Genomic DNA, 24,645 nt, shown 5'->3' with positions numbered 1-24,645 from the left:
TAAGGTGGAACTGGAACCGAAGCCAGGCCCACGCCTCCTGGGACAGTGCTGGGCCCTCCACTGCCCACCCGGCCCCTCTACCCGCCCAGGGAGCTGGGGACACAAAAGGCTGCCCCTCACACCCTCAGGCCTTTGGAAGAATCAATTCATTAATCTAAGATCAGTGGTCGGCAAACTGCGGCCCACGAGCCACTTTGGCCCCTTGAGTGTGGCTCTTCCACAAAATACCACGGCTTGGATAAGTCTATTTTGACAAAGTGGTGTTAGAAGAAGTTTAAGTTTAAAAAATTTGGCTCTCCAAAGAAATGTCAATTGTTGTCCTGTTGATATTTGGTTCTGTTGACTAATGAGTTTGCTGACCACTGATCTACCCTGTTTCCCCGAAAATAAGACAGTGTCTTATATTAATTTTTTCTCCCAAAGTTGCGCTAGGTCTTATTTTCAGGAGATATCTTATCTTTCCATGCGCTAGGTCTTATTTTCGGAGGATGTCTCATTTTCGGGGAAACACGGTAGATCATTCGGTCAGAAACCAGAGGGCTTGGGGAAGGTGCCAGGAGAACAATTCCAAACTCAGCCTCTGCCTAAACAAATACAACCAAGTCTGTCCTGTGTTCTCAGCGGACAACCCCACCTCAGCCGTCCAACCCAAGGCACCAGGAAGGCTGAGTGTCTCTGTGCAACCTCCCTCTCCACCCCCCCAGCTTTGTTGCCCTTTCCAGTTCTCATCCCCAGAGGGACACGCGGCTCTGGACAGGTGTCCTGTGGAAGGCAGGGCAGAGACCTCCGCCCCTAGGCCCTGTCCTGCACCTTACAGATGGCTACAGGGAGCACAGAGAAGTAGTCGGCTCAAGGACATCCCTTAGGCTATGTACTGCGAACTACATGGCTCTCATCCTCAGTCTTCGTTCTCGTTTCCCCGCCATTGTTTCCACTTATTTTCATTGATTCCAGCCCAGTGCATAGACGGGGCCTCCACAGTGTCCTTGTTGCAGGTCGGCGGCCAGGTGGGAGGTAGGCAGGGTTAGAAGGCCAACAAGGCAGAATTTAGCGACCGAAGTGCTTATGTTAGAGAAGTATTCAAATGTGGTTTTGCTGCCTCACGCTTCATAAAAAATAAATACATCACACAGAAATAGCCTGGGCCTCTGGGAGGAATTGGTTCTGAGCATGACTAACCCAAACCCCGTTCTGTGTTTCTAGAGTGCGTCAATTCTCCCTGTGACTCATGGCAGGGCCAGAAAGCCACGTGGGTCGCCCATACCGCTGCTCAGACACGCCACAGAAGGTCCCATTTCTAAGTGACCCCTGTAAGCCCAGGTGCCGAAGCTGGGCAGAAGCCGGTGTGCAGAGCTCTGACACAGATGCTCTCAGCAGACAAAACAATCCATTTTTCTGTGGTCTGGGGTCAATGACTGCGTTTCTGGATAGCCCATCCATCAGCAAATATGTATCAAGCTTGGCTTCGTGCTAGGTGGTTTGGTATATTAAACGATGTATAAACATGTCCCGGACTGGCAGGAGCTGTCTGGCCAACGGCGTCAGACAAACTCACACACAGATTCTGAGGAAAGCCAGCGGGGTGTGCCAGGCGAATGGTGCCCCCTGCAGTAGTCAAGGTGGGAGCTTAGAGTCTGGCTGGGCCCTGGTTCCCTCAGCATCTTGTCCGTTTCCTGTCTGGTCCACTCCAGCAGGTGGACTCAGGGCCGTGAGGACCTGGCGGCAAGTGATCCACATATTTAAAAATATATATATTTTATTGATTCTTTACAGAGAGAAAAGGAGAGGGACAGAGAGTTAGAAACACTGATGAGAGAGAAACATCAATTCAGTCGCCTCTTGCACACTCCTTACTGGGGATGTGCCTATAGCCAAGGTACATGCCCTTGACTGGAATCGAACCTGGGACCTTTCAGTCCGCAGGCTGACGCTCTATCCACTGAGCTAAACCGGTTAGGGCGACAACATATTTTTATTGGTTTCAGAGAGGAAGGGAGAGGGACAGAGAGATATAAACATCCATGATGAGAGAGAATCATTGATCAGCTTTCCCCATCGCCTGAGGCAGCTGATCCCTGATTCTCTCTCATCAAGGAAGTTTCTATCTCTCTCTCCCTCTCCGTTCCTCTCTGAAATCAATGAAATAATATTTTTTAAAATCCAGAAAAGAAAAGAAGAAAGAAAGAGAGCCACTGCTGATGGAGTGAGCTAAGTTAAGAAGAGGCCATTCGGGATGCTCAGGCCCGGGGAGGACTTGGCTGGGATTTCCCTTTGTTTTCGGGGCCTGTGACAGCCCGAGCCCGGGCGCCCAGCCAGCCAGGCACAGGGGAACCCTTCGTTCTCCATTTTCCCGCAGGAAGGAAGGACTTTCTGGGAGGGGGTGGCTCAGGACATTTTTAAAGCGATGGGGAAAGCTTTTGGTTGTTTTGTTTTTTCGCTCTTGAAGGAGTACAGTTGTGTGAGATAATGACACATAAGGTTTCCACCCTGAGTTATCGCAGCTCCTCTTCCAGCCGCTGGTGCAGGACTTAGTTGGCATCCACATTGCTCCCTGCTTCAGCTGTGGGTCGGAGCGGAGAGAGCTGTCCTCCCAGCAGACCAGTAGACCCATCAATTATAAAGTTTATGCCTTTAAAACGTTTTGATAGGTTCCCTCGGGAAACCGGGGAGTTTTCAAACTGTCAACCTAAAGCCATGGAAAGTTTTTATTTAAACGCTGTTTGCAACTCCTTGAATGAAAAAGTTGGATTTTTAGGTAAAGGCACCATTGAGATTTTTTTTAATGAGGCAAATAAATTCTTTCTGCACTATAGGGCCGTGGTCAGCAGACATGCGGCTCTTTGGCCCCTTGAGTGTTTAGCAAAGGCCAGCTTCGGAGTGCCCTAATGAAGTTAATAACAATGTACTTACCTATATAGTTTAAGTTTAAAAAATGTGGCTCTCAAAAGAAATGTCAATCGTTGTCCTGTTGATCTTGGGCTCTGTGGACTAATGAGTTTGCCGACCACTGCTCTAGGGAAAACAGAAGCCATCGGGACGGGTCCTCATCCAAAGGGCCCTGCGTCCTTACGAAAAGGGGAATTTGGGCACTTGACATGCACACAGGGAGAACTCCAGGTGAAGATGAAGGCAGAGATCGAGGTGGGGCTTCTACAAGCAAAGGAATGCCAAAGACAGCCAGCAAATCACTAGCAGAGAGGCCAGAGGCCTGGCACCGATGCCCTCTCGCGGCTCTCGGAAGGAACCAGCCCTGCCACGCTGCTCTCAAACTCAGGGAGTCCAGCCCGTTCACCTGCGCTCATCAAAGGCCAATACATGGGGCTTTGCAGCTGAGAAAACGGTGCTGCACCGAGTCACAGGTGGGCTCATGCTCAACGACCTGGCCCCTGACGGCTTCCTGGGGATGGGCTCTGCAGGGGAAAGCCATCAGTCATGGTGGAGCAAAGGGTGTGGTTACTGCGATGGTTAGCACTAGGGTAGGGGGGCAGTTGGTCATTGCATCTGGTCCTAATGTCAGCCATGGGGCTGTTCTGTCTGGTTCTGCAAGGGTGTGGTCGTTCGTTAAGGTGAGAGTTGTATACACCCAGAGTGTTAAGCATTTTGAAAACTTTAAACTCGCTGTCCTCTCCAGTTAAAAAATAACCTGAGGGCAGCTCTTGAACCCTGCAAGCCCCACCTTTATCTCTGCCTTCATCTTCACATAGCTTTCTCCCTGTGTACGTGTCAGTGTCCAAAATCCACCCCCCCTTTTTTTTTTTACAAGGACGAGGGCCCTTTGGATGATAGTTTGTTAGCTCTCACGGGCCTGGGGAAACGGGCCTGTTGGTGTGTTTTAAACCCTGCGTGGGCCTGTCTCTCCCTCACTTCCTCCTCTATGGCTTTTGTCTAATCTCAGCTGCTCTTGGCAGCCCTGATTTGTATTTTGAAGGCCATGGGTATCCGCTCCTCATTTTGCGGAACATCAAGTTCACTGACTTGGCATTCTTCTCGATGCTTCTGTAAGATTTAAAGGAGAAGAAACAGAAAGATGCTAAACTTGCTGTGTGCACGCCAGGAGTCCTCATGGTTAAAATGTAATCCCACAGCCCAAGTGGTGATTTTAGCCAAGTGCGCGGAAAGTAATTTTCCCACGGTGATAATTACATAGTACTTTTCATCTTCAAGATACTTGGGCAGCACTTACCAATTACTCCTTTCAATACCTTGGAGCAATTAAAAATAGAAACCTCATGTTTAATTTGGCTAAAGGAGATAATTACCAATGTTAGCAGACAAGAGATACCTTGAGGGACTGGAGATGAATAAGGAAATCGTAGGAATATTCAAGGCGTGATTGCCTCTGCTTTCATCAGAGCAAAGAAATTAAAGCTTCATTAGAAAGCAGATCTCATTTCCATTTTACAGGTGGAAAAAGATTCAGACAAGCTTCTTGTCCAGGCAAATGCTGACTAGCCAGGTATCCAAGCTGTTAATGTGAGAGTTGTGTAAACCCGCACTATTAAGCATTTTGAGAACCCTAAATTTACTTTCCTCTTCTGTTCAAAAATAATCCGAGGGCAGCTCTTAGTACCTCCAAGCCCCCACTTCAAATGTCAGTAACCATTGTCCACTGTGGTGGTGAGAAGGATTAGGTTACTGATACTCAAACCTGTTGGTCTCAGAACTCTTCACACTTCTAAAAATCATAGAGGACACCAAGAGCTTTTATTTATATGGGTTATTGCTATTGAGAGTTACCATACCATAAATTAAAATTGGGATGATTTAAAATATCTATGAATTGATTTAAAAATAACAATAATCCATGATAGGTTAACGTAAAATAACCTTATGGAAAATAACTATATTTTCTAAAATTTACAAGAGGAATGAGGAGAGTGACATTATTTTATATTTATATGAAAATCTCTTTAATGTTTGGCTGGATAACAATAATAGCTCGATTCTCACATGTGCTTTTGCATGCAATCTGTGATATGTTCTTTTAGTTGAAATATACAAAGAAAATTCAGTAGCACACACATATGTACCTGGAAAAAGGAGTATTTTAATAGCCTTTTTATTTATTTTATTTGTCTTTAAAAATATATTTTATTAATTTTTTTACAGAGGAAGGCAGGGGGAGAGCTAGAAATATTGATGAGAGAGAAACATCAATCAGTTGCCTCCTGAACACCCCCCACCAGGGATATGCCCGCAACCAAGGCACATGCCCCCCCGATCTGAATTGGACCCGGGACCCTTGAGTCCACAGGCTGAAGCTCTATCCACTGAACCAAATTGGCCAGGACTTAATAGCCCTTTTAGAAGATATTCATGGCTATTCTTTGATTCTACACTAAAATTTAGTGAGTAGTAGCTCCCTACAGTTCAGTTACAATGTAGACTATGAAACCATATCAATAACCTTGTCATAGTTACATTAACAATGACTGGCTCTTTTCCTATGCATGGTTTTGAAACTTTGTGCATTGGTTACCTGGGAAATGTTGGTTCACTGATGCAGGAAGGATGCTCAACCAACTGAGCCACACTGGCAGTATTTTTTTTTTTTTTTAAAAGGGAAAGAGTCAAAAATCCCTTGGAAACAAAATCAACAAGTGTCAAATGTTTTATTTACTCATTAAGGAGACAAGTAAGATGTTAGAACCAGGTTAAAGCAGAATTTAAGTACTCACTTATAATTATTGAGTCAGGAATAGGAAATGAATTTACAAATAATGCAAGACGGCTTTTTCCAAGGAGGGGGGACGACTCAATATGAAGTTGAATGGACAAAAGAATTTTGTTTGGCTGTCAGTTACCTACAATTTAGAGTTGCACAGAGCTCCACAAAGACGGAGAGCCCCCTGAGAATCAGAATCCCCGGAAGGTGAACCAGGAGAGAGGACACCTAGTGAACTTTTGGTCTATTTCCACGTGCTTACAATCTTCCCATAAAAATCACTCTGATGGTCTATCTCTGCTGTATTGTCCTCACTCATCTCCATCCTCTGGCCTCCGAGCTGCCTTTGGCAGGTTTCCATGGTGTTTCTTGGCTCCCAGCACCCAGGCTCAGGGAGAGGGACCAGGGGAACCAAATCTCCGCCCCCGCAGGGGGCGGGCTTACACTCGGGGCTTAGCCCCGCCCACCCTCCACAGGCACCGCCCCGGCCCGCCCAATAATGGCAGCGCGCCAAGGTCACGTGAGCGGCCGCCCTCCCGCGACGCTTCCGAAGCAGTACGTGGCAATGACGTCACTCCGAAAAGTCCTTCGACCCTTCCTGCCAGCTCCCCACGCCGTCGCTCCCTTTTCCTAATTAAATGCCTTTTTCTCCTCTTTCCGCTCTCGCCTCGGAGATGGCAACCTACGGGGCTACCAGCTACCGCGGGCCTCGGAGCCGGCCAGCCCTCGCCCTCCCTCGAGAGCGGAGGCGAGTTGCACTTCTGTTTGGGCGTGACGTCTCGTCACTTTCCAAGTTGATCCAATCAGAGGCCGCGCCCGCCGAGCTTCCCGCTCTCCTATTGGCCCGCGGGAGGCGGGGAGGCGGGGAAAGGAGGGGTGTTTCGCCCGAGGTCGCGCGAGGGCGGCGCCGGGCCTCGGCGCGCAGGCGCGCAGGCGGGGGCTGGGGCCGGGCCGGGGGCGGGGCCGGGCTTGAAGACGCGTCGTTGGGTGTCGGGCGACACGGGGACGGACGGAGCTCAGCTGGGCTCATCCGTTGAGCGGAAAGCTTTTGTCCGGGCCCCGGCCGAGAACGAGGCCCCCGCGAGACTCCCCCAATGGTGTCCATGACTTTCAAGCGGAGCCGCGGCGACCGGTTCTACAGCACCCGGTGCTGCGGCTGTTGCCATGTCCGCACCGGGACGATCATCCTGGGGACCTGGTACATGGTGAGGACGGGCGGGCCGCGGGCGGAGGCCCGGCCCGGGGCGGGAGGCCGGGAGGCCGGGCGCCCGGCGGGAGAGTGCGCACTGGGCTGGGGGCGCTGCAAACGGGGTGCGGGGCGGGGCGGGGCGGCCGGGCCCTAGGGGGGCTGCTTTTGCGGGCGCCCTCACTGCGGGGTCGGGGAGGGGAGGGGAGGGGAGGGGAGGGGAGGACTGTGTCCGGGAATCCGGGCGGCGGGGGTGGGGAGGGATGGGGAGGTGGTTCCTGGCCAGGATCTGGGCAGCGGGGCCGGGCCGGGCCGGGCCGGGCGGAGGCGGCGCGGGCCGAGGGGGAGGAGGGAAGTGAGGGTGTTGTGTTTTGGTGGGAAAGTTCTGGAAATTACCAGGTTTCAGCTCTTTTTGGTGCTTCCTTGGTCGGAAAGCAGCCCTCACCCTCCGGCCCCCTCCCTGCTCCCTGGAATTTCTCTCCCAAACGGAACGACGAGGAGCGGGTCTGAGGACGGGCAGCCTGGCTTCGACGACGCTGTGTGTTGCCTGCGTAGCCGGGAGGGAAAGGCCCCCGGCGCCTCCATCGGGGGCTCCCGGGCCTCTGCGAGGGGGCGCCTGTGGTGTGGGCAGGAGGCCGCGCTCGGCGGGGGTCCGCGCTCGGTCCGCTTGGGGTGCAGTTTGGGGTGCAGCTCTGCTACCCCCCGTCCCCCAGCCCTAGGCAGGCGCCCTGCGTCTGGTTAAGCGACCTGTTGGAGGGCCTGTCCGGTCCTGGCCGCGGGTGGGACCCCCGGATGGAGACCTGTGCGATCACCTGCCGTGGCCAGGTTGATGGACGGTTCACTCCTAAGCACCTGCGTGCACTCGGACATCATCGCCGGGACACCTGCGTCCGGAAGCTGATGTGCCCGGGGCTTCTCCATGTGGGTCTCTGGAGGTGGTTTGGGGTGTGCCGCCTTTGCAGAGGCTTTGGCACACTTCTGTCGGCGCCTTGGCCACTTCCCCTCATGGCTGGGACTGTGTGTGTGTGTGTGGGGGGGGGTGGTGGTGGCATTGTTTCTGAGGAGTTTAAGGGGAGAGCTTCACCACAGCCATTCCTTTCGCCTCCCCCTGCGCAGCGCCTTGAAGTCATTACTGTTGGACAAACACCAGATGCGCATCGTCTTCACTTGGGGCCTCAGTCTGAGGCAGATCGTGTTTCATGGCCTCCCCTCCTCCCCCGCCTCTGATCTACACATCGTTCCCGGCAGCCCTGTTCGGGTTTTTGTTTTTCACAGCCCGGCTTCGTTAGGAACACTAGAAACAACAGCAAGGCGGGAATGCGCAGGCTCCTTTGCTTGTTTCTAAGAAATGCTTCCTGGGCTTTTATAGTAGAGACGTTTCACTGGTGTAGTTCTAACAAAGTCCCCTGAAAAGGCTCCTTTCTAGTTCTGTGTTTTAACGGACTGGTCATACGGGACACCGATCAGTTAATGGCAATAGGAGCCGTTGCATTCTAACTTTCTTTTTTCTTTCTAATCCATTTGCTAAGGGGATGGGTCTTTACTTTCTTTTGTTTGCCTTGGACTCTGCCTTGGCTCGCCTGAAAGGATCACTGAAATCTTAAAAGCCTTCAAACCTCTTCCTCACCCGCCTCCCTCCTCCCTAGAGGATGACCTTTCCCTCCTACTGTAACTGAGAATGAGGGCCCTGCCTGCAAACCCAGTCTTCCTTTTCTTCTCAATGACGTTCTTTTCACGGAACAAAGGATTTCCAACTTCTCTAGAAGAAATAACCACCATCCCAATTTCAACCATCTGAAAGTAATTGGCCTTTTTTCTTTCCAAGGCATATTAAAATGTTATTTATTTTTTAGAGAAAGAGGAAGGGGTAGAGGGTGGAGAGAGGGAGGGAAGAACAGAGGGAGGGTGGGTGGGAGGATTGAAGGGAGGAAGGGGGGGGGAGAGAGGGAGAGGGGGTGGTAGAGAGAGGGAGAGAGGGAGGAACATCGATTTGTTGTCCCACTTATTTATGCATTCATTGGTTGATTCTTGTATGTGTTCTGACCTAGGATCAAACCCACAACCTTGGTGTATGCAGACGATTGCTCTATCCTACTGAGCTCCCTGGCCAGGGCTCAAGGCAGATTTTCTTTCTTTTTTTTTAAGTGCTATGGGCTCAGTTCATAAAAATGAAAGGAATAGCAGGGAAAAGTGGGAGCTAAAACAACAAAACTCAAAATGCATTTATTCTCCCAAAACAGAATGAGGAGTTTAACCGCCTTTTTCTCTGAAGCACTTGGTGTGTGAACATTTCACACGTCTCCCTTGTCCCTGTTTTAGCCAGAGCTGTCTTTACTCTGCGTGGACTTTTCTGGTTAATAGATTATTATAAGCTGCTTAACCATTTGCACGCCGTAAGTGTCTGTAGACGTAAGTGGCAGACCTTTTTTAATTAAATTCAAAATAATTGGTTAAATCAATCTTAAATTAAGGGATTTATTGACCACCTAGAGTGGAAAAGCCTGGTGGATATGCAAAAAGAGTAAGCCACTGGGACCGTAAGTCATCGATCTTTTCTATTGGTATTTCCTCCACACCAATACAAAGGACTGTCTGGCATTACAAAGGACTTTGGAGCACATACACAGAAATGAAGCTCAGGGTACATTAATAAGGTGGCAGGATGAAAAAGTTAGCAGATTCGAGATTGGAAAAGGCTGTTGGTTTTCGTTACAGTTTTGCTGGTGACTTTTAAAAGTGTGGCTTTTAGTTGGGGAAGCATAGAGCATTTAGAAAACACGACCAGTTAGAGAAAAGCATAATAAAATATCTAAACAAAGGGTTTGTCCTAACAGTGCATTTTGTTGCCAGAAGCGCCTTTGCTAAAAAAGGAGAAAAATCAGGGAAATGGATGAGGCGGGATGTCACACCCCTCTCCAGCTACCCTGCTGTGACATTCGCCTCTGTTGGGGGGGGGGGGGAGGGGGGGGGAGAATATTTATGATTCTTTAGATGGATGGCCTCTGCTGGCTGGAACCCAGAGATGCAGCCCTCCCCGCCTCCTGGGCCCAGGCACCGTATCAGTGACTGTATCTGATACTGTGTCATTGCTTTCTAGCAACTGTTTCTACTGGGCTAGTAAAGAGACGGTAATGCTATATACTGAAGTATTAATGGTGTGCCACTAAAGAGGGCAGTAGGGTATTGGGGAGCCAGAGCCACTTACATGCACCAGGCTTGACGTGTTAGTTTTCGGCATTTAGATTTGAAGGAAGCATGCCTGACTTAAAGCTGGGTTTAGTAATATATGAAGTTTCAGAATGAGCTCCAGCTAAAATTCTGGCATTTCTGAAATTGTTTTCTCTATCATGTATAAAAGAATTTGAAGACATTATTTTAAACAATAGTTTCTCATGTGGTATATTTTCTAGTTAATATTTACTGAATGATTAAAAATGGGCATTAATTTCTGCTGCAGGAATTAATGGTATACTAAAAGAATGCATTTTTTTGTTTGTTTTAAAAAATATTTTTATTGATTTCAGAGTGGAAGGGAGAGGGAGGGAGAGATAGGAACATCAACGATGAGAATCATTGATTGGCTGCCTCCTGCACGCCCCCTACTGGGGATCAAGCCCACAACCCAGGCATGTGCCCTTGGCCGGAATTGAACCTGGGACCCTTCAGTCCGCAACCGGACGCTCTATCCACTGAACCAAACCAGCTAGGGCCAAGAATGCATTTTGACCATTGGGAATAATTTTAGATCTGGTGACCTATTTGTTTTCCATTTGACAACAGAATTTATTTTGAAATGATTCATCTTTCTCGGGTGAACCCTATTGTCTGTTTAAGTGTGGCTAATTCTTCATGAGTGCCTCACACATAAGCAGTCTAAAGTTCGGTAGCTGGGGGAGAGGTAAAGGCAGGTTTCCTCAAGCAGATTCCTTTCTCACCCCAGCTGGATTCCTTTACATAAGAATAGCTTGTTTTCATTTCAAAGTTACTATCTTTCCTCAAACACATTGTCCTGTGCTATTTATTTTCCCTGAAATCTTCTCCCAACTCTTAAAAAAAACTTTATGAAGGAAAATTTCAAATGTACAAAAATAGTGAAGTAGTATAAAAATCACCCAGCTTCAACCATTAACATTTTGCCAGTTTGGTTAATTTTTTAAGGGTTAGCTCAAATGTTTCTTGGTGGAAACTTTCCTTGCTTCCCAGCCAGAGGGATCTGGTTTTCTCATTGTGCACCTGGAAAAGTTTGTACATCTCTTAAATTTACTTTTTTGTTAATCCTCATCCAAAGATATTTTTTCCTTTTTTATTATAGAGGGGGGAGGGGGTTTGAAGGGGAGAGAAGAGAGAGAAACAGAAACATCAATGTGAGAGAGACACATCGATTGGTTTGCCTCCTGCATGGACCCTGATTGTACTGGGGTTCAAACCTGCACCAAGGTAGGTGCCCTTGACCAGGAATCGAACCCGAGACCCTTTGGTGCACTCTAACCACTGAGCCATGCCAGCCAGGGCTAGAGATTTTTTAAATGAATTGTCTCCTATAAAAAACAGGAGGAATAACTCATTAGTAACTGCACATAAGGGTAAAAGACAACAAAAAAACATATAACATACATTTATTATAATTTAAATTCTCTATGTTTTTTTAAATTTTCGATTTTATTTTCATTGAATTTATTGAGATGACATTGATTAGTACAATTATAAAGATTTTAGGTGTACAGTTCTGGAACGCATCATCTGTACTTGTATTGTGTGTTCACCACCCCAAGTTTCCTTCTGTTACTACTTACCCCCTTTTGCCCTTTCCTACTTTCCTCCACCCCCTTTCCCTCCAGTAATCACCGTGCTGTTCTCTGTGAGCTTTGTTGGTTGGTTAGTTGGATTTTGCTTAATCCCTCCTTGAATTAAATGTTAGAGATAGTTAATTTTTATCTTTATCTGATGACAGCTCTTGCTGACTTAGCTCCCTGTGGATTCCCCCCTCCTTGGCCTAGGAGACCCTGTTGGGAAGCCTTGAAGCAAACACATTGTTTTAATTATAGTCTCCACAGATATTGGGTTGTGGAAAATATGCTGTGGGAAAAGTCAAGAATAATAATTAAAAAGCAAAAACCAGGCCACAAAAGAATCTTCTGGGCTGAGCGAGGCAATGAACTGAGAAAGCAAAGGGCTGTTTCCATGGCCTGGTCCTGTTTCTTTGTAACAAGAGAAATCTAGTATTTCTGGTTTTTGTTGTTCTTGTTTATTTATACAAGGTGTGAAAAAGGCTTTCAAATATAATGCAAACTGCGTGGGCCAGCGTGGCTCGGTTGGTTGAGCATCATCCTGTGTCTTGATTTTGATTCCAGGTCAGGGCGCATGCCTAGGTTTTGGGCCCAGTCCCCATTGGGGGGCATTTCTCTCTCTCTATTTTTTTCTCTTTCTCTCTGAAAATAAGGTAATATTTTTTGACCCACTAAGTTTTTAGTACCATTTCCACATTGAGTGGTTTGTCCGTTGCCCATGGTGTTAACGTATGTGGTTAGCTGCTGCATTCTATACTTCTCCATAACACTAGATTTAGAAAGGAATTACTTTAATTACATTTTTGTTAATTTTCTTTGTTAAGCATAATAAAGGGAAAATGAATTGGGAATAAATATTCTGGAATTGTACATATTTGCAGTTTTCAGAGAAATTTTCTATCACAAGACTATAAAATTAGTTTTATGTATTTTTTGAAAAAGGCTACATGAAACTTAGAAATAATCAACTGAAATCAAGTGAATTGCCTGTATTTAAGCACAGGCTGGGTGTTGATTGGTGAATCTTTTAAGGCCACAAGGATGGGTTTCCAGGCTGGTAGTTTAAAATGTGACTTAGGGTTCTACTGAAATATGGTGATGTAATGTGTGTTTTTAATGAAGTAGCACTGAAATTTATTTTACCATTTCTTGGTTCTTTTGATTAGACTCATGTTTTGTTTTATTACTCAGGGGTATGACTCACTGAAATGAAATGTGAGGTGTTAGTACTAGAAGAAGATAATAGTGGATGATTGTGACTTATCCATGGAAGAGAAGAAAATACTTTTTTTCTTGTTAATCCTCACCTGAGCATATTTTTTCCATTGATTTTCAGAGAAAGTGGAAGGGAGGAGAAACGAGGGATAGAAGGGGGGGGGGTGTTGGGGGAGAGAGAGAGAGAGAGAGAGAGAGAGAGAGAGAGAGAGACAGACAGACAGACAGACAGACATTGATGTGCGAGAGACTCATCCATTGGTTGCCTCCTGAACTCACTTAAACCAGGATGGGGAATGGAGCCTGTAATTCAGGTACATGCCCTTGAGTGGAAATCGAACCAAAACGAAATCTCCTTTTGTGTGAGAGCCATGCCAGCCAGGGTAAGAAAAGACATCTTAATTCTTTGGGATTAAAAAAAAAAATTTAAAAAGGAAAAAAATTAAACTTCTAAATATTTTGGATGTGCCATGTCCTTCATTAATAATTGAGTTTGCATATTTTTCTTTACATTTTCTGTGCAGAGCTTTTTAGCTGTGAGTATGTTGTGTTTAGCAAAGAGTTGGCTGAATCGATTCTAAGCTTTTTTAAACAGAATATATAACGTTGGTAGATGTATCTGATTATAGCACAGTTAATGCATCTAATCATTAACTCCTATGTTTATACCATATGCACTGGGAACACCCATTGCAATGAGAATGCACTATGGAAAAGTCAGCCTTCAGCTCGGAGCCATCTTGCAAATGGGATTTTCCCTTGTAAGGCCTCTCCGGAGTTGAAGGATAAAGCACCTTGCCTTTGACCAGTGCAAGGAAAAAGGCATGTCACTGAACATTTATTTAGAGAGTAGGGTATAAATGTTTTACAGCCTTAGGTAATCATTTGTTTTGGAAAGACCTGTAGTGCGAAGAAGCAGGCTGGCTTAGAAAGAGCAGATTTGTGTTCTAGCTCCATCCTCTTGTCAGCTCAGTGACCTTACACAAATTATTTTGCTTTTTTGAACCTGTTTCCTCATTTGCAAGTGGGCTTTAGTAGTATTTACTTCACTTAAGTAAAGTGAAGTGATATACATCACAATACTTGGTATAGTGTATATCTTAAGAAATACTAGTGGATTGTGTATTTGATATTGTGACACTGTTTATATCTCCTAGCCTTATCTTAAAGATAAAGACTTGGTCTTAGAGAGTGTGTACTGAGTGATAAACACCTCTAAGAAAATTTAAGTGCTGATAAAACTTACTTATCATCCAGGGTGACACAGACACTAGAGTGGTGGGGGCTTGCCCAGGGTGGGAATGGCTGGGGGCTGGGCGTCAGTTGGGGAAAGAGGAGACTTATGTAAAACTTTGGACTATGTAAAAGAAAGATTAAGGATTCCAGTAAACACCCGGTGGTCTGTTCTCGCACAGTTTGGAAAGGTCTGGGATGACCAGAGCGCAGCCCTCCACACTCCCCTCAGTTGGGATTCCCATAAACAGGGCAGGGGCCTTCCGCACACTTCCTTTTCTCAGATGTCCTCCCTACACACTTTCCAGCCCAGTCTGTGTGCTCCCCAACATCTATCTGCCTGTCCCTCACCCTCCCTTCCACTATGTCCACAAATCAACAGGCCTCGGAGGGAATTATCAACAGCAAAAATAAACACTCCTTGAAAGTATCCCATTTCACAAGGGGAGAGGACGGATTCTGTGAACTCAGATGGGAAAGCCTGACTCCAATTGTAGGTGCGATTTTTCCTATGAAATCATTGGTACCAGTTTGAGCATTAAACGGCGTGGTGCCTCCTGGGATACTGCAGGGACTCAGAACTAGAGGCATGAATATTTCCTTTTTAAATGGAGTTACAACCCTCCCATGTCACTGGAAAATTTACTGGATATTTACAAAGGGATTTCAGCAAGATGTTTGACAAGGTCTCAAGATGTTTCTCTGGATCAGATAAAGAATTTCACTGAAACATTATTAATGGGAAGAGGACAGCCTCTGGCAGCTGGCTTCACCAATGGAAATACTGATTACATGCTGATTATATTTTCAAAGCAGGAAGCAAAGAGAGGAAATCTGTATGGTATCAGAATCTAAATTGAGAAACGGCTTACCAGGCAAGAGCGTGATAAGATAAAATTCAATTGGAAATGTGTGAGGGCTTACGCTTGAGCCTCTGAACCAATTGTACAGGTTCAGATGGCAGCCCAGTGGGGTCAAGTGTGGGAAAGAATTAGGGTTTTTAGGGAGTTAATCTCATATAACATTCAAAACATTTAAATATATATTTTATTGAGTTTTTACAGAGAGGAAGAGAGAGGGATAGAAAGCTAGTAACATCAATGAGAGAGAAACATCGATCAGCTGCCTCTTGCACACCCCCTAATGGGGATGTGGCCGCAACCAAGGTACATGCCCTTGACCGGAATCAAACCCGGGACCCTTCAGTCCTCAGGCGGATGCTCTATCCACTGAGCCAAACCGGTTTTGGCCATTCAAAACATTTAGAGGCCAGTGTGATTTCAGGCCGCCTTAACTGCAATTTGTTAGCTGGGACCCCTGAGTTCGCTCCAGGCCCATCTCAGCTCACTTAAGGGTGTGCAGCAAACGGGCATGTGTGTAGAGGAGAGCAAAGGGGAGTTCTGACGTAGTTGGCAGGATGCTCGTGAGAGAAGCAGTTTAAGAACCTGAGGGTTAGCTCTGGAAAAGACTTGCTTGGAGGCACATGTCAGCCATCCGTAGATGTTAGAGGAGCACTTACTCAGGAGGGGGGGCAGATTATCTCGGAGGGTAGAATTAAGACTAGTATGTGAAGTGACAGTCAAAATCTTTAAAGCATTTAGTCCGAGGAAATAGTTCTATATCAATGGAGAGGATATATTGTGGAAGGGTTTTAAGCTTTTCTGGTGGCTGTTACATTGTCTGATGGATAAGTATATTGGATGAGCTAGCTTCTTCGATACCAGACCTCTGAAGATACGACCCGAACGATTTGTAATGGTCCCTTATGTTTAATTGTTGCCTTGTTTTAGTCTGTTGTATTGAATCAAATCAGTCATCTTTTCTTGGAAACAGATAAGTTTATACTTTAACTTTATCATATGTTTATTTAAAAATATTCTTAGAGTGGTATTGCATATTTTATCTCACAGGTAGTCTCCAAGTACATGTCTTTCCTACTTCAAATAAAACAATTTTAAATATGGGAAGACATTTAAAGATTGTGCTGCAAACTGCTGCCTGATTAATAATCTACGTATATAAAAGCCTAAGCGACCGTTATGATAGAACAACCATTGACCAGTTGCTATGATGCATACTGACCACTAGGGGGCAGACACTCAATGCAGGAGCTGCCCTCTGGTGGTCAGTGTACTCCCACAGGGGAGTGCCGCTCAGCCAGAAGCCGGGTTCACGACTGGGGACAGCGGGAGCCTCTCTCAACTCCTAGGCAGCACTACTGAGCTGGGGCAGCAGGTGCCTTGGGCTGGGATAAGCTTAAGCGGCCCCGGTTCTGGCTCCTCCCTGGCTGCCTGCTGCACTGTTACATCCCTTGAGGGTCCCAGATTGCAAGAGAGCGCAGGCAGGGCTGAGGGATACCCCCCCTCCCCCCAGTGCCAGAATTTCATGCTCCAGGCCTCTAATATAATTGATAAAATTATCTTCCATAGGTGGTTAACCTGTTGATGGCAATTTTGCTGACTGTGGAGGTAACTCATCCAAATTCAATGCCATCTGTCAACATTCAGTATGAAGTCATTGGCAACTACTACTCATCTGAGAGAATGACAGGTATGTTTTTAGGTGAAAATATCTCTTGCTAATTACACACACACACATACACACACACACGCATGTTATTTCAAAGAGAATGAATTAAATTCTGTTTAAGTTATTAAACTTGCTGAGGCAGAAAAGTGTTTTCTGGGTTTTTCAAAGATACTCAGTGAGGATTACTGGTATAATTGAGCATTTCTAGCCAGATAATGTAATGGCTAGAAATGGTATTTCATACTTTGACTCCTGTTTTGGTGTTGTGGAAATCAGAGGGAAAGAAGGAATTACTAAAAAACTGTGAACCTTTGAGGGTCAGCTGACAAGTGCAGCAGAGGATGGGAGATTTGCTTATGGAACAAAAAGACTTACAGTAAATATGAAATACAAGTTATTTGAATATTTGGTGATGTCTTTTGCTTAGAGTCACTATTCTAAATATATTTCTGTTTGAATGAAAAAGACCTGCCATTAGAGTTAAAAATAGAGGAACCTTAGGACATTCATAGATTACCTTTTTAAAACTATATATTTCCTGATAGCAGTGTTTTCATTTATCTGCTCTACAGTTCAGGTGCAGAAAAGTTGTAGTTTTTACATTATTATAAATTATGTTAGAAATTTAGTATTTGAGCAGGAAACTATGCCTCAGACTTCTCAGTGCAAATAATTTATGTTGATTTTAAAAAAATTTCACTTAAGAAGAATGTTCCCAGTTCACTGTATATGTTATATGTTATATTACAGGATCTGAATGATCATTTTTAAAATTATTAGCTTTTATTATAAAGTTGTGTGCTTCGTTACCTTTATGACCGGCTCTAATCCATTTATGAAGTTGTTTTTTTAAAAAAAATTTGGTTGTTAAATGATTAATTGTCCTCAGGGCTAACCTCTGTTTCCAGGAGCCAGGTAGTGGGCATCCATCATACGTTTATGAAAGCTCTAACAACTTTTCACACTTTGTATCTAAGGTGCTTTTTTTTTTTTTTTTTTTTTTTTAAAGGCAGGGGGGTCTCCTGATTGTCTTTTCAAAGTATAGTATAATTCTTTAATTTTTTTGTCAAATGTTATAGGAAAAAATACCCAGAACATACTAGAAACATTCCTTCTGGCATTTGTTTTTTTGTTTTGTTTTGTTTTTTAGTTGTCTGTTTTTATTTAAAAACCAAGATACAACGCTAAATAAACTAGGTCCTAATGACCATTTATGGTATTTATGAAATTTTACTTTAGGTTATAAATTGTTACTGAACCTCCTCACGTCAGCCTCTTCCCTGATCATGTGTGTTTCTCTTAAAATTGAGGTGTAGAAAAAGATTTAGGGTTACTGAGATTCTTGTATGTCTGTACAAACAGCTCCCAGCCTTGGCCAGAGCTCCAGGTGTGAAGTCACAAGTTTATTGTATGTTGCATGAGTTTTGTAACTCTCCAGAGAATCAGATGTATTCATTATCAGTTTTTGTTAGTTATAATTCTACAAAAGCCCTTGCTGTTGAGAGAATAGAAAAATACGTAGTTCTTGGTCATGTGGTATCTGTGTTTCTTTGGAACAATATGAAGAAGTTGAGAAACACAGAAAACAGACCTGACTATAGCAGAGATGCCCAGCTGAAGGATGGGGAGCAGTGAGCTTGGTGTTGGGGTGGGGAAGAGGACAGTAGTTAAGGATGACCTTTCATTTCAGATCATGTATTTTATCGAAGGCACAAGAAGGCATCTGTAGCATTCTGTGTGTAATACACACGTGTTTTAAGGAAATACCAGCCTTTCCCTTCAGTTAAACCCTGCTCAGATCACAAAACCCAACTTACGTTATTTGTTTTATATTTTTTTTCCTGATTCCCCAGCCAAAGCTGACTGTTTCTGTTTCTTATTGTAGCACTTGCCACTTTGGATTATAATTCTCTGCTTGCACATCTTAGCTTTTAGACTCTGACCAGAGATCTGTCTCCCTAGCAGGGTACCATCCTATATAATAAAAGCCTAATATGCTAAGTGGTCACCCGTTCAACCAAACAAAGCATAATATGATAATGATATGCCAAGGCCGCTTAACCGCTCTCTATGGCATGCACTGGGGGCAGACATCAACTGGTCGACCAGTCACTATGATGTGCACTGACTACCAGAGGGCAGATGCTCCAACCGGTATGTTAGCTTGCTGCTGGGGTTTGGCCAATTGGGACTGAGCGAGAAGGGCTGGACATGCTCTGGAGCTCTCCCATGGTTCCTCCCTGACTGGCCAATCTCTTGTGTCCCTCCCTGGTCCCAATCGTGCACTGGTGGGATCCCTGGACCTGGCCTGGGCCCTCTCACAATCTGGGACCCCTCAGGAGATGTCGGAGAGCCGGTTTTGGCACAGGCCAGCCCAGAGGACCCCACTAGTGCATGAATTTGTGCACCGCATCTCCAGTCCTTAATAAGTATCAGTGATTTGTAGCAGTTTAACAAACAAGAAAACAAAGGGACTAATTGCTTAAGCTTTATTACTTAAAGCTGAGGCAGATTTTTTTTTTTTTTTAACCTTCTTGAATTTTTTTACTCTCCTAGATTTTTTTCATAGCCAATCTTGAAAATACTTTGATGTTTGTAAGCTAACTTTGAAGGGTTATTTTGTTATGAAGAGTTTTGTTCTTTTTGTGTAAGTCGCTTAATTAGACTTTGGTTTTTGTTTTCTTAGATAATGCCTGTGTTCTTTTTGCCGTCTCTGTTCTTATGTTTATAATCAGTTCAATGCTGGTATATGGAGCAATTTCTGTAAGTATCCTATGTTTTCAACTTTTGGACTTTGCTTTTTACTGAGCTGTACTTGGTACTTCCATGTATGTGATGTTGTGGATGTTATTTTTTTTTTCTTCAGTATCAAGTGGGTTGGCTTATTCCATTCTTCTGTTACCGGCTTTTTGACTTCGTCCTCAGTTGCTTGGTTGCTATCAGTTCTCTCACTTACTTGCCAAGAATCAAAGAATATCTGGATCAATTAGTAAGTGTGTATGCTAATTAAATTTATTTTTTCCCTTTTAACTAAAATATTTAAATTTAAATTCTTAGTTTCTTAGGCACTATTTTTATTTTAACTGACACTATTTTTTTTAAGGTGTCCTAAAATAATATCACTACTCTTAACTACCATGTTGAAAACCAGTAAGATGAAAGTAGAATTATCTTCTTATACCATTTGGATAGTCAGTATTAGAAGTCCCTAAAAATGGTTATCATGGAATTTGAGGGAGTAGTTCAACTTTTGTTTTGAATAAACTAAAAGTATAATAATTTGACTGTACTTGGCACTCATTAAAGTATTAGCTTTTTATTTTTGCAGGCCTTTATAGCAAATATTTGAGTGCCTGCTATTTGCTTATTCTCTTCTATGCGAACTGTTGGTAAATGATGTAGATATAAAGAACCACCCCTCCCTCCAAAACAAACAAACAAACAAACAAAAAAACACATAACAAAGATAACTCCCCTTCAAGGAGCAAATCATTGAGGAGTCAGGACATGAAGATGTTATCTGTGATAATGAACTAGAGCTGTCATGGGACTGTGGTAAATGCAGAGCTTAAGTGCTGTATGATAGAGGGGCAGGGACCACTCTGGACCAAAGTAAGGTCTGGAGGAGGAGTGGGGCCCTGATAGATGAAAGTTCACTTAAAAAATTCTGCCTTTCAAGAATTTTCACCCCACTTTCAGACTTTCTGCCTAATCCATTTTGTGTACCACCAAATTTATCATTCATTCTAAAAAAAACATTTGTTGGTTGCTTCTTATGTGCAAGGCACTGCTGGATCTTAGGGATATATCAGTAGAACTTTCTAGAGAAGGAATTGGAAAGTTGACAGTTACTGGATTAAAATTGTGGTAAAAGCGGTGAAGGGAGAGTGGAACTGCTGTGTTGTGGATGTCACACAGGTATCAGACCTGAGCTGGGGAGCGAGACTTAGTTCTAAGCAGGAATTAAGATAGGGCAAGTGCAAAATGAAACGTTCCGGGTAAAACTGACACCGTGAAGCAGGAAGGAGCATGGCGATGGCCGCGGACGGAAAGAGGACGGGGCTGGCCACCAGAGGAATGGAGGGAGGAATGTGGTGGCTGGAGAGAGGTGGCCAGGCACAAGGCCTGTTGGCCCGGTCAGCAGCTGTCTAAACACAGTTCTCTCTGCTTATGTCATCGCTGGCTGAAAATGGCAAGCCTTCTGCATAAAGTCACAGCATTTCTGCCATGAGCTGGCTCCATGATGTGTTTGTCCTTTTATTTGCAGGTGAAGAAAGCTTAAAGAATTGTTTTGTCCCAAGGCACACTTAGTTTGGGGTTCTTGTGTGGCTTTTTCTTTCTCTTGGGTCCTTTGGGATTTCTTTGTGCTACTTTTTATGAAAATGGGAGATTATATATGTTGACATTTCCATGGAAAAACTTGCTTTAAAACGATTAAATGAGCTATATGGAAATCCATGAAAATGAAATGTTTACCGCTCCTTTTACAGACCTCTCTGGTTCCTCCTGCTGTGTTCACTTGGTCTCTCGGCCTGGAAGGGACTTGGTCTGTTGGCCACCTTGTACCTCCTAAACAATGCTTTTGTAATGCCCCTCTCCTTGAACCTAGCGCACCTCCTCGCTCACAGTAAATGCTAACTGTTGTCCTTCTCAGTAGAACATCTTATGCCTGCAGCAAATCATGTAATCCGCCTGGCTGATAACCAGGGCATGCCCCTCCTAATGAGCAGGGAGACTGACGACTGGCTTTTAGATGAGTTAGTTCCCCAGGTAGAACCAAATGGCCCATGGACTTTAGATAAATAGCAGCGCTTCTTGATTTAGTGATTTTGAAAAGAAAGTGAGCTCAATTTAGACTCTTGGGACTCTTCTGAATATCAAATAAATGTATTTTAAGTGATCAATCACATGCATTAATGATGAGGTTTTAAAGTACTTTGAGTTAAATTCTGTTTGTAAGTTTTTATTAGAATATCAGTTCTGACTTGGGTGCCTTCTGTTTGTATTTGTGCCATGCTCTTTAGTTTGTCACAGAGTGCAGGTGCTGTGGCTGAATTATAAGTGTGTGTATGTTTAATAGACTTTATTTCTTAGAGCAGTTTTAGGTTCACCGCAAAACTGAACAGAAAGTACAGAGAGTTTCCCACATAGCTCCTACTTCCACGCCCATAACCTCGTACTACCCACATCCCAAACCACAGTGAGTCATTTGTTACGGTTGTGAACCTGCATTGACACCTCAAATCATTATCACCTAAAATCCATGGTTTTCATTAGGGTGCATTTTTGGTGTACGTTCCACACAGGTTTGGGCACATGTATAATGACATGTATTCATCACAGATTGTTCAGAATAGCTTCACTGCCTAGAAATCCTCTGCTCTGCTCTTCATCCCTCCTATTTATTTATTTATTTATTTATTTATTTATTTATTTATTTTATAGCCTGATTTTCCCTATAAAGATGACCTCCTGGCATTGGACTCCAGCTGCCTCCTGTTCATTGTTCTTGCGTTCTTTGTCTTATTCATCATCTTTAAGGTGAGTTGCTGACTAAATATTTGGGGGTCAGTTAGACTGTGACACTGTCCATCTAAACCTCCTGTTGCTTACCTCCCTACAGTTCCCAGTAAGTGACTGTTCATCTTGAGACGGCGGTAGAGAGAGCTTTCAGGGAATGTTCCTCCCTCTTGTTTCCCGATAATGGTTGGAAATTTAAGGATTGTCATGTTTTTAGAAGTGATTTATGGTTTTGATTGAAAATTGTTCAAATTCCCAAGGTTCAGAAACAGAATTTCTTCTGCAGAACAATGGTTATCAGACCTGAAACCCCAAATCTGGTTTTTCTGTGAAATGGTGATAATAAAACTTGTGGCATTAAGTGAGAGCAAGTGGATGCAGGGCCTGGCCTGTGGGTGTGTTTCCTTCTCCATGGAGAACAGTGGGGGAAAGCACTAGAAGTCCCCTTCGTTTTAGAACAGGTAGTCTGCTGAGTTCTAGCATATGTAAATTTTATTTTTATTCGTTTAGGCTTATCTAATCAACTGTGTTTGGAACTGCTATAAATACATCAACAACAGAAACACACCGGAGATTGCTGTGTACCCTGCCTTTGAAGCGCCTCCACAGGTGAATGACCTTCTAATACATTGAAACTTCACTCGCCATTATTGATTATTCCCAAGAACCTGGGTCTTGACTTTCTCTTCAATGCCATGACTGTGGTTTAGGGCATGAATAGATGTGCCCTTCACCCCGGAAGAAATAAGCACCCGATCCTTTGACTGTAGATGATGATGAAATTCCAGGATGCAGCATTTTATTGGAGTCTTCCTTCACGGGGGCCCTTAATCTAGACCCGCAGCTACCGGAGGTGTAGTTGGTACTTGATCAGGCACATGGGAAGGGTGGGAAGAGCAGGGGCACGTGCTTCCTGTCCAGGTGTTTGGTAGCCCCCCAGGGTTAGTCTGCCATTCCTTCCATCCCTCCCCCCCCCCTCCCTCCTCCCTCTTCCCTCCATCCCTCCTCCCTCCATCCCCTCTCCAGCATTCGGGATCAGAGGTCTCATCTGCATGTAAAGGTCCAGGTTACTAGTCATCTCTGCTCTCAGGACCTGCTTAGCTAACAGTTTCTTCAGCTCTTCTCTGTGGGATTGTGTGTCCCTTTTAGGACATAAAATCTGAAAGCTGAATTATTCCAAGTAGGATTTTAAAGGAGAATTGAGTCTGATACAACTTTTCTCTCTCTCTAGTACGTTTTGCCAACCTATGAAATGGCAGTGAAGATGCCTGAAAAAGAGCCACCGCCTCCTTACATACCCGCCTGAAGACGTTCTGCCTTTGTCAATAAATCCTATACCAGCTTCTTGGCGTGTTTATTTTACAGAATGCTGCAATACAGGGCTCTTCAACTTGTTTGATATAAACTACATTTTCCTTGTGTAAGCATTTATTTTCAAACACTAACCAGCTTTTGGGACATCTATTAGAAGTCAGTTGCTTCTTGTTTTGTTAAGTCTATTACATTTTAGTAGTTTTTGGAGACAATCTAGTGAAGCAAGAGCAAAGTGCCATTGTTTGCCTTTAATTGGGGGGTGGGGAGGGGTGCTCTCTACACACTTTCTTTTTAACTTTGCACTTCCTTTATATAATCATTTGCATTTTGGTTATTTGCTGCCCTGGACACGTTCAGGAGGAATGAATAAGACATTCATGGTGAGTGAGTTAGGTGTAAGATCTGAAGTTGTCAGCTGTGAAAACAGGACAAAATGTATGACGTTTTAAGTTGACTGTGGAAATGACGGTTGCATGTTTCTAATTTGTATGTTTCCATTTTGTGATAAGATGCTTTAATAAATTTCTTAAAATGTACTGTTGTCATTTTTAAGAAGTCTATTACCCTTTTTTTGATAAAGCCTAATATTTTTCATTATAATAAGCTCAGACATCCGTGGATTTTGATACTTTTGAGACTATAATGCTAGATTTTTTTATTATAAAGCATTTCTTTAATCCAGTGACTCTGAAGTATTATTTAACATTATAGAGACTATATATCATGTTAACTTAGATCATAAATTAACAAATGGTTTGATAGAAAAATTATGCGGGTAGTGTGGCAAGCTCTGCTTTTATGTTGAGATCATTTAGTTGGGTAATGAATTCGTCAAGAGCAGTTCATGTTGAAATGCAGCATTGGACCTCCAGAGGGGAGCCAAACACAAGGCAGAAGCAAACTGTAGCTTACGGGCGCCACAGCTGAAGTTCTCTCCTGAAAATGTTCCACTTTGCATCTGGCTAAGAGCTGTGGTGACGTGCTCATCTAGCTTATAGACAGATATATTTTACATCTTTTTAAATTGAATTTGTTGGAATGACATTGGTTTGCAAAACCACACAGGTTGCAAGTATACAACTCACTAACACCATCTGCACTCCAACATATGAGGGCCCAACATCCCAAGCAAACTCTCTCCATCCCGCCCCCACTCTCACCTACACCCCTCTCCCCCATTCCCTTTTCCCTCCGGC

The 24,645-nt window shown here is 44.3% G+C and overlaps 1 protein-coding gene across 1 annotated transcript; it reads left to right on the top strand.

Moving 5' to 3' along the window:
* Window positions 1–6,612: 6,612 nt before the first annotated feature.
* Window positions 6,613–23,985, top strand: LAPTM4A (lysosomal protein transmembrane 4 alpha). Its single transcript, XM_084900015.1, has 7 exons — window positions 6,613–6,870; window positions 16,516–16,636; window positions 19,302–19,378; window positions 19,482–19,604; window positions 22,061–22,156; window positions 22,646–22,744; window positions 23,367–23,985. Exons 1-7 carry the CDS (start codon window positions 6,760–6,762, stop codon window positions 23,439–23,441), a joined length of 702 nt encoding a protein of 233 aa, XP_084756141.1. The 5' UTR covers window positions 6,613–6,759; the 3' UTR covers window positions 23,442–23,985.
* The last annotated feature ends 660 nt before the right edge of the window (window positions 23,986–24,645 follow it).

The sequence above is a fragment of the Pipistrellus hanaki genome (genome assembly GCF_964339955.1).
Source record: "Pipistrellus hanaki genome assembly, chromosome: 12".
In the NCBI taxonomy this organism is placed as follows: Eukaryota; Metazoa; Chordata; class Mammalia; order Chiroptera; family Vespertilionidae; genus Pipistrellus; species Pipistrellus hanaki.
This window is presented reverse-complemented; position numbering and strand designations above follow the sequence as displayed.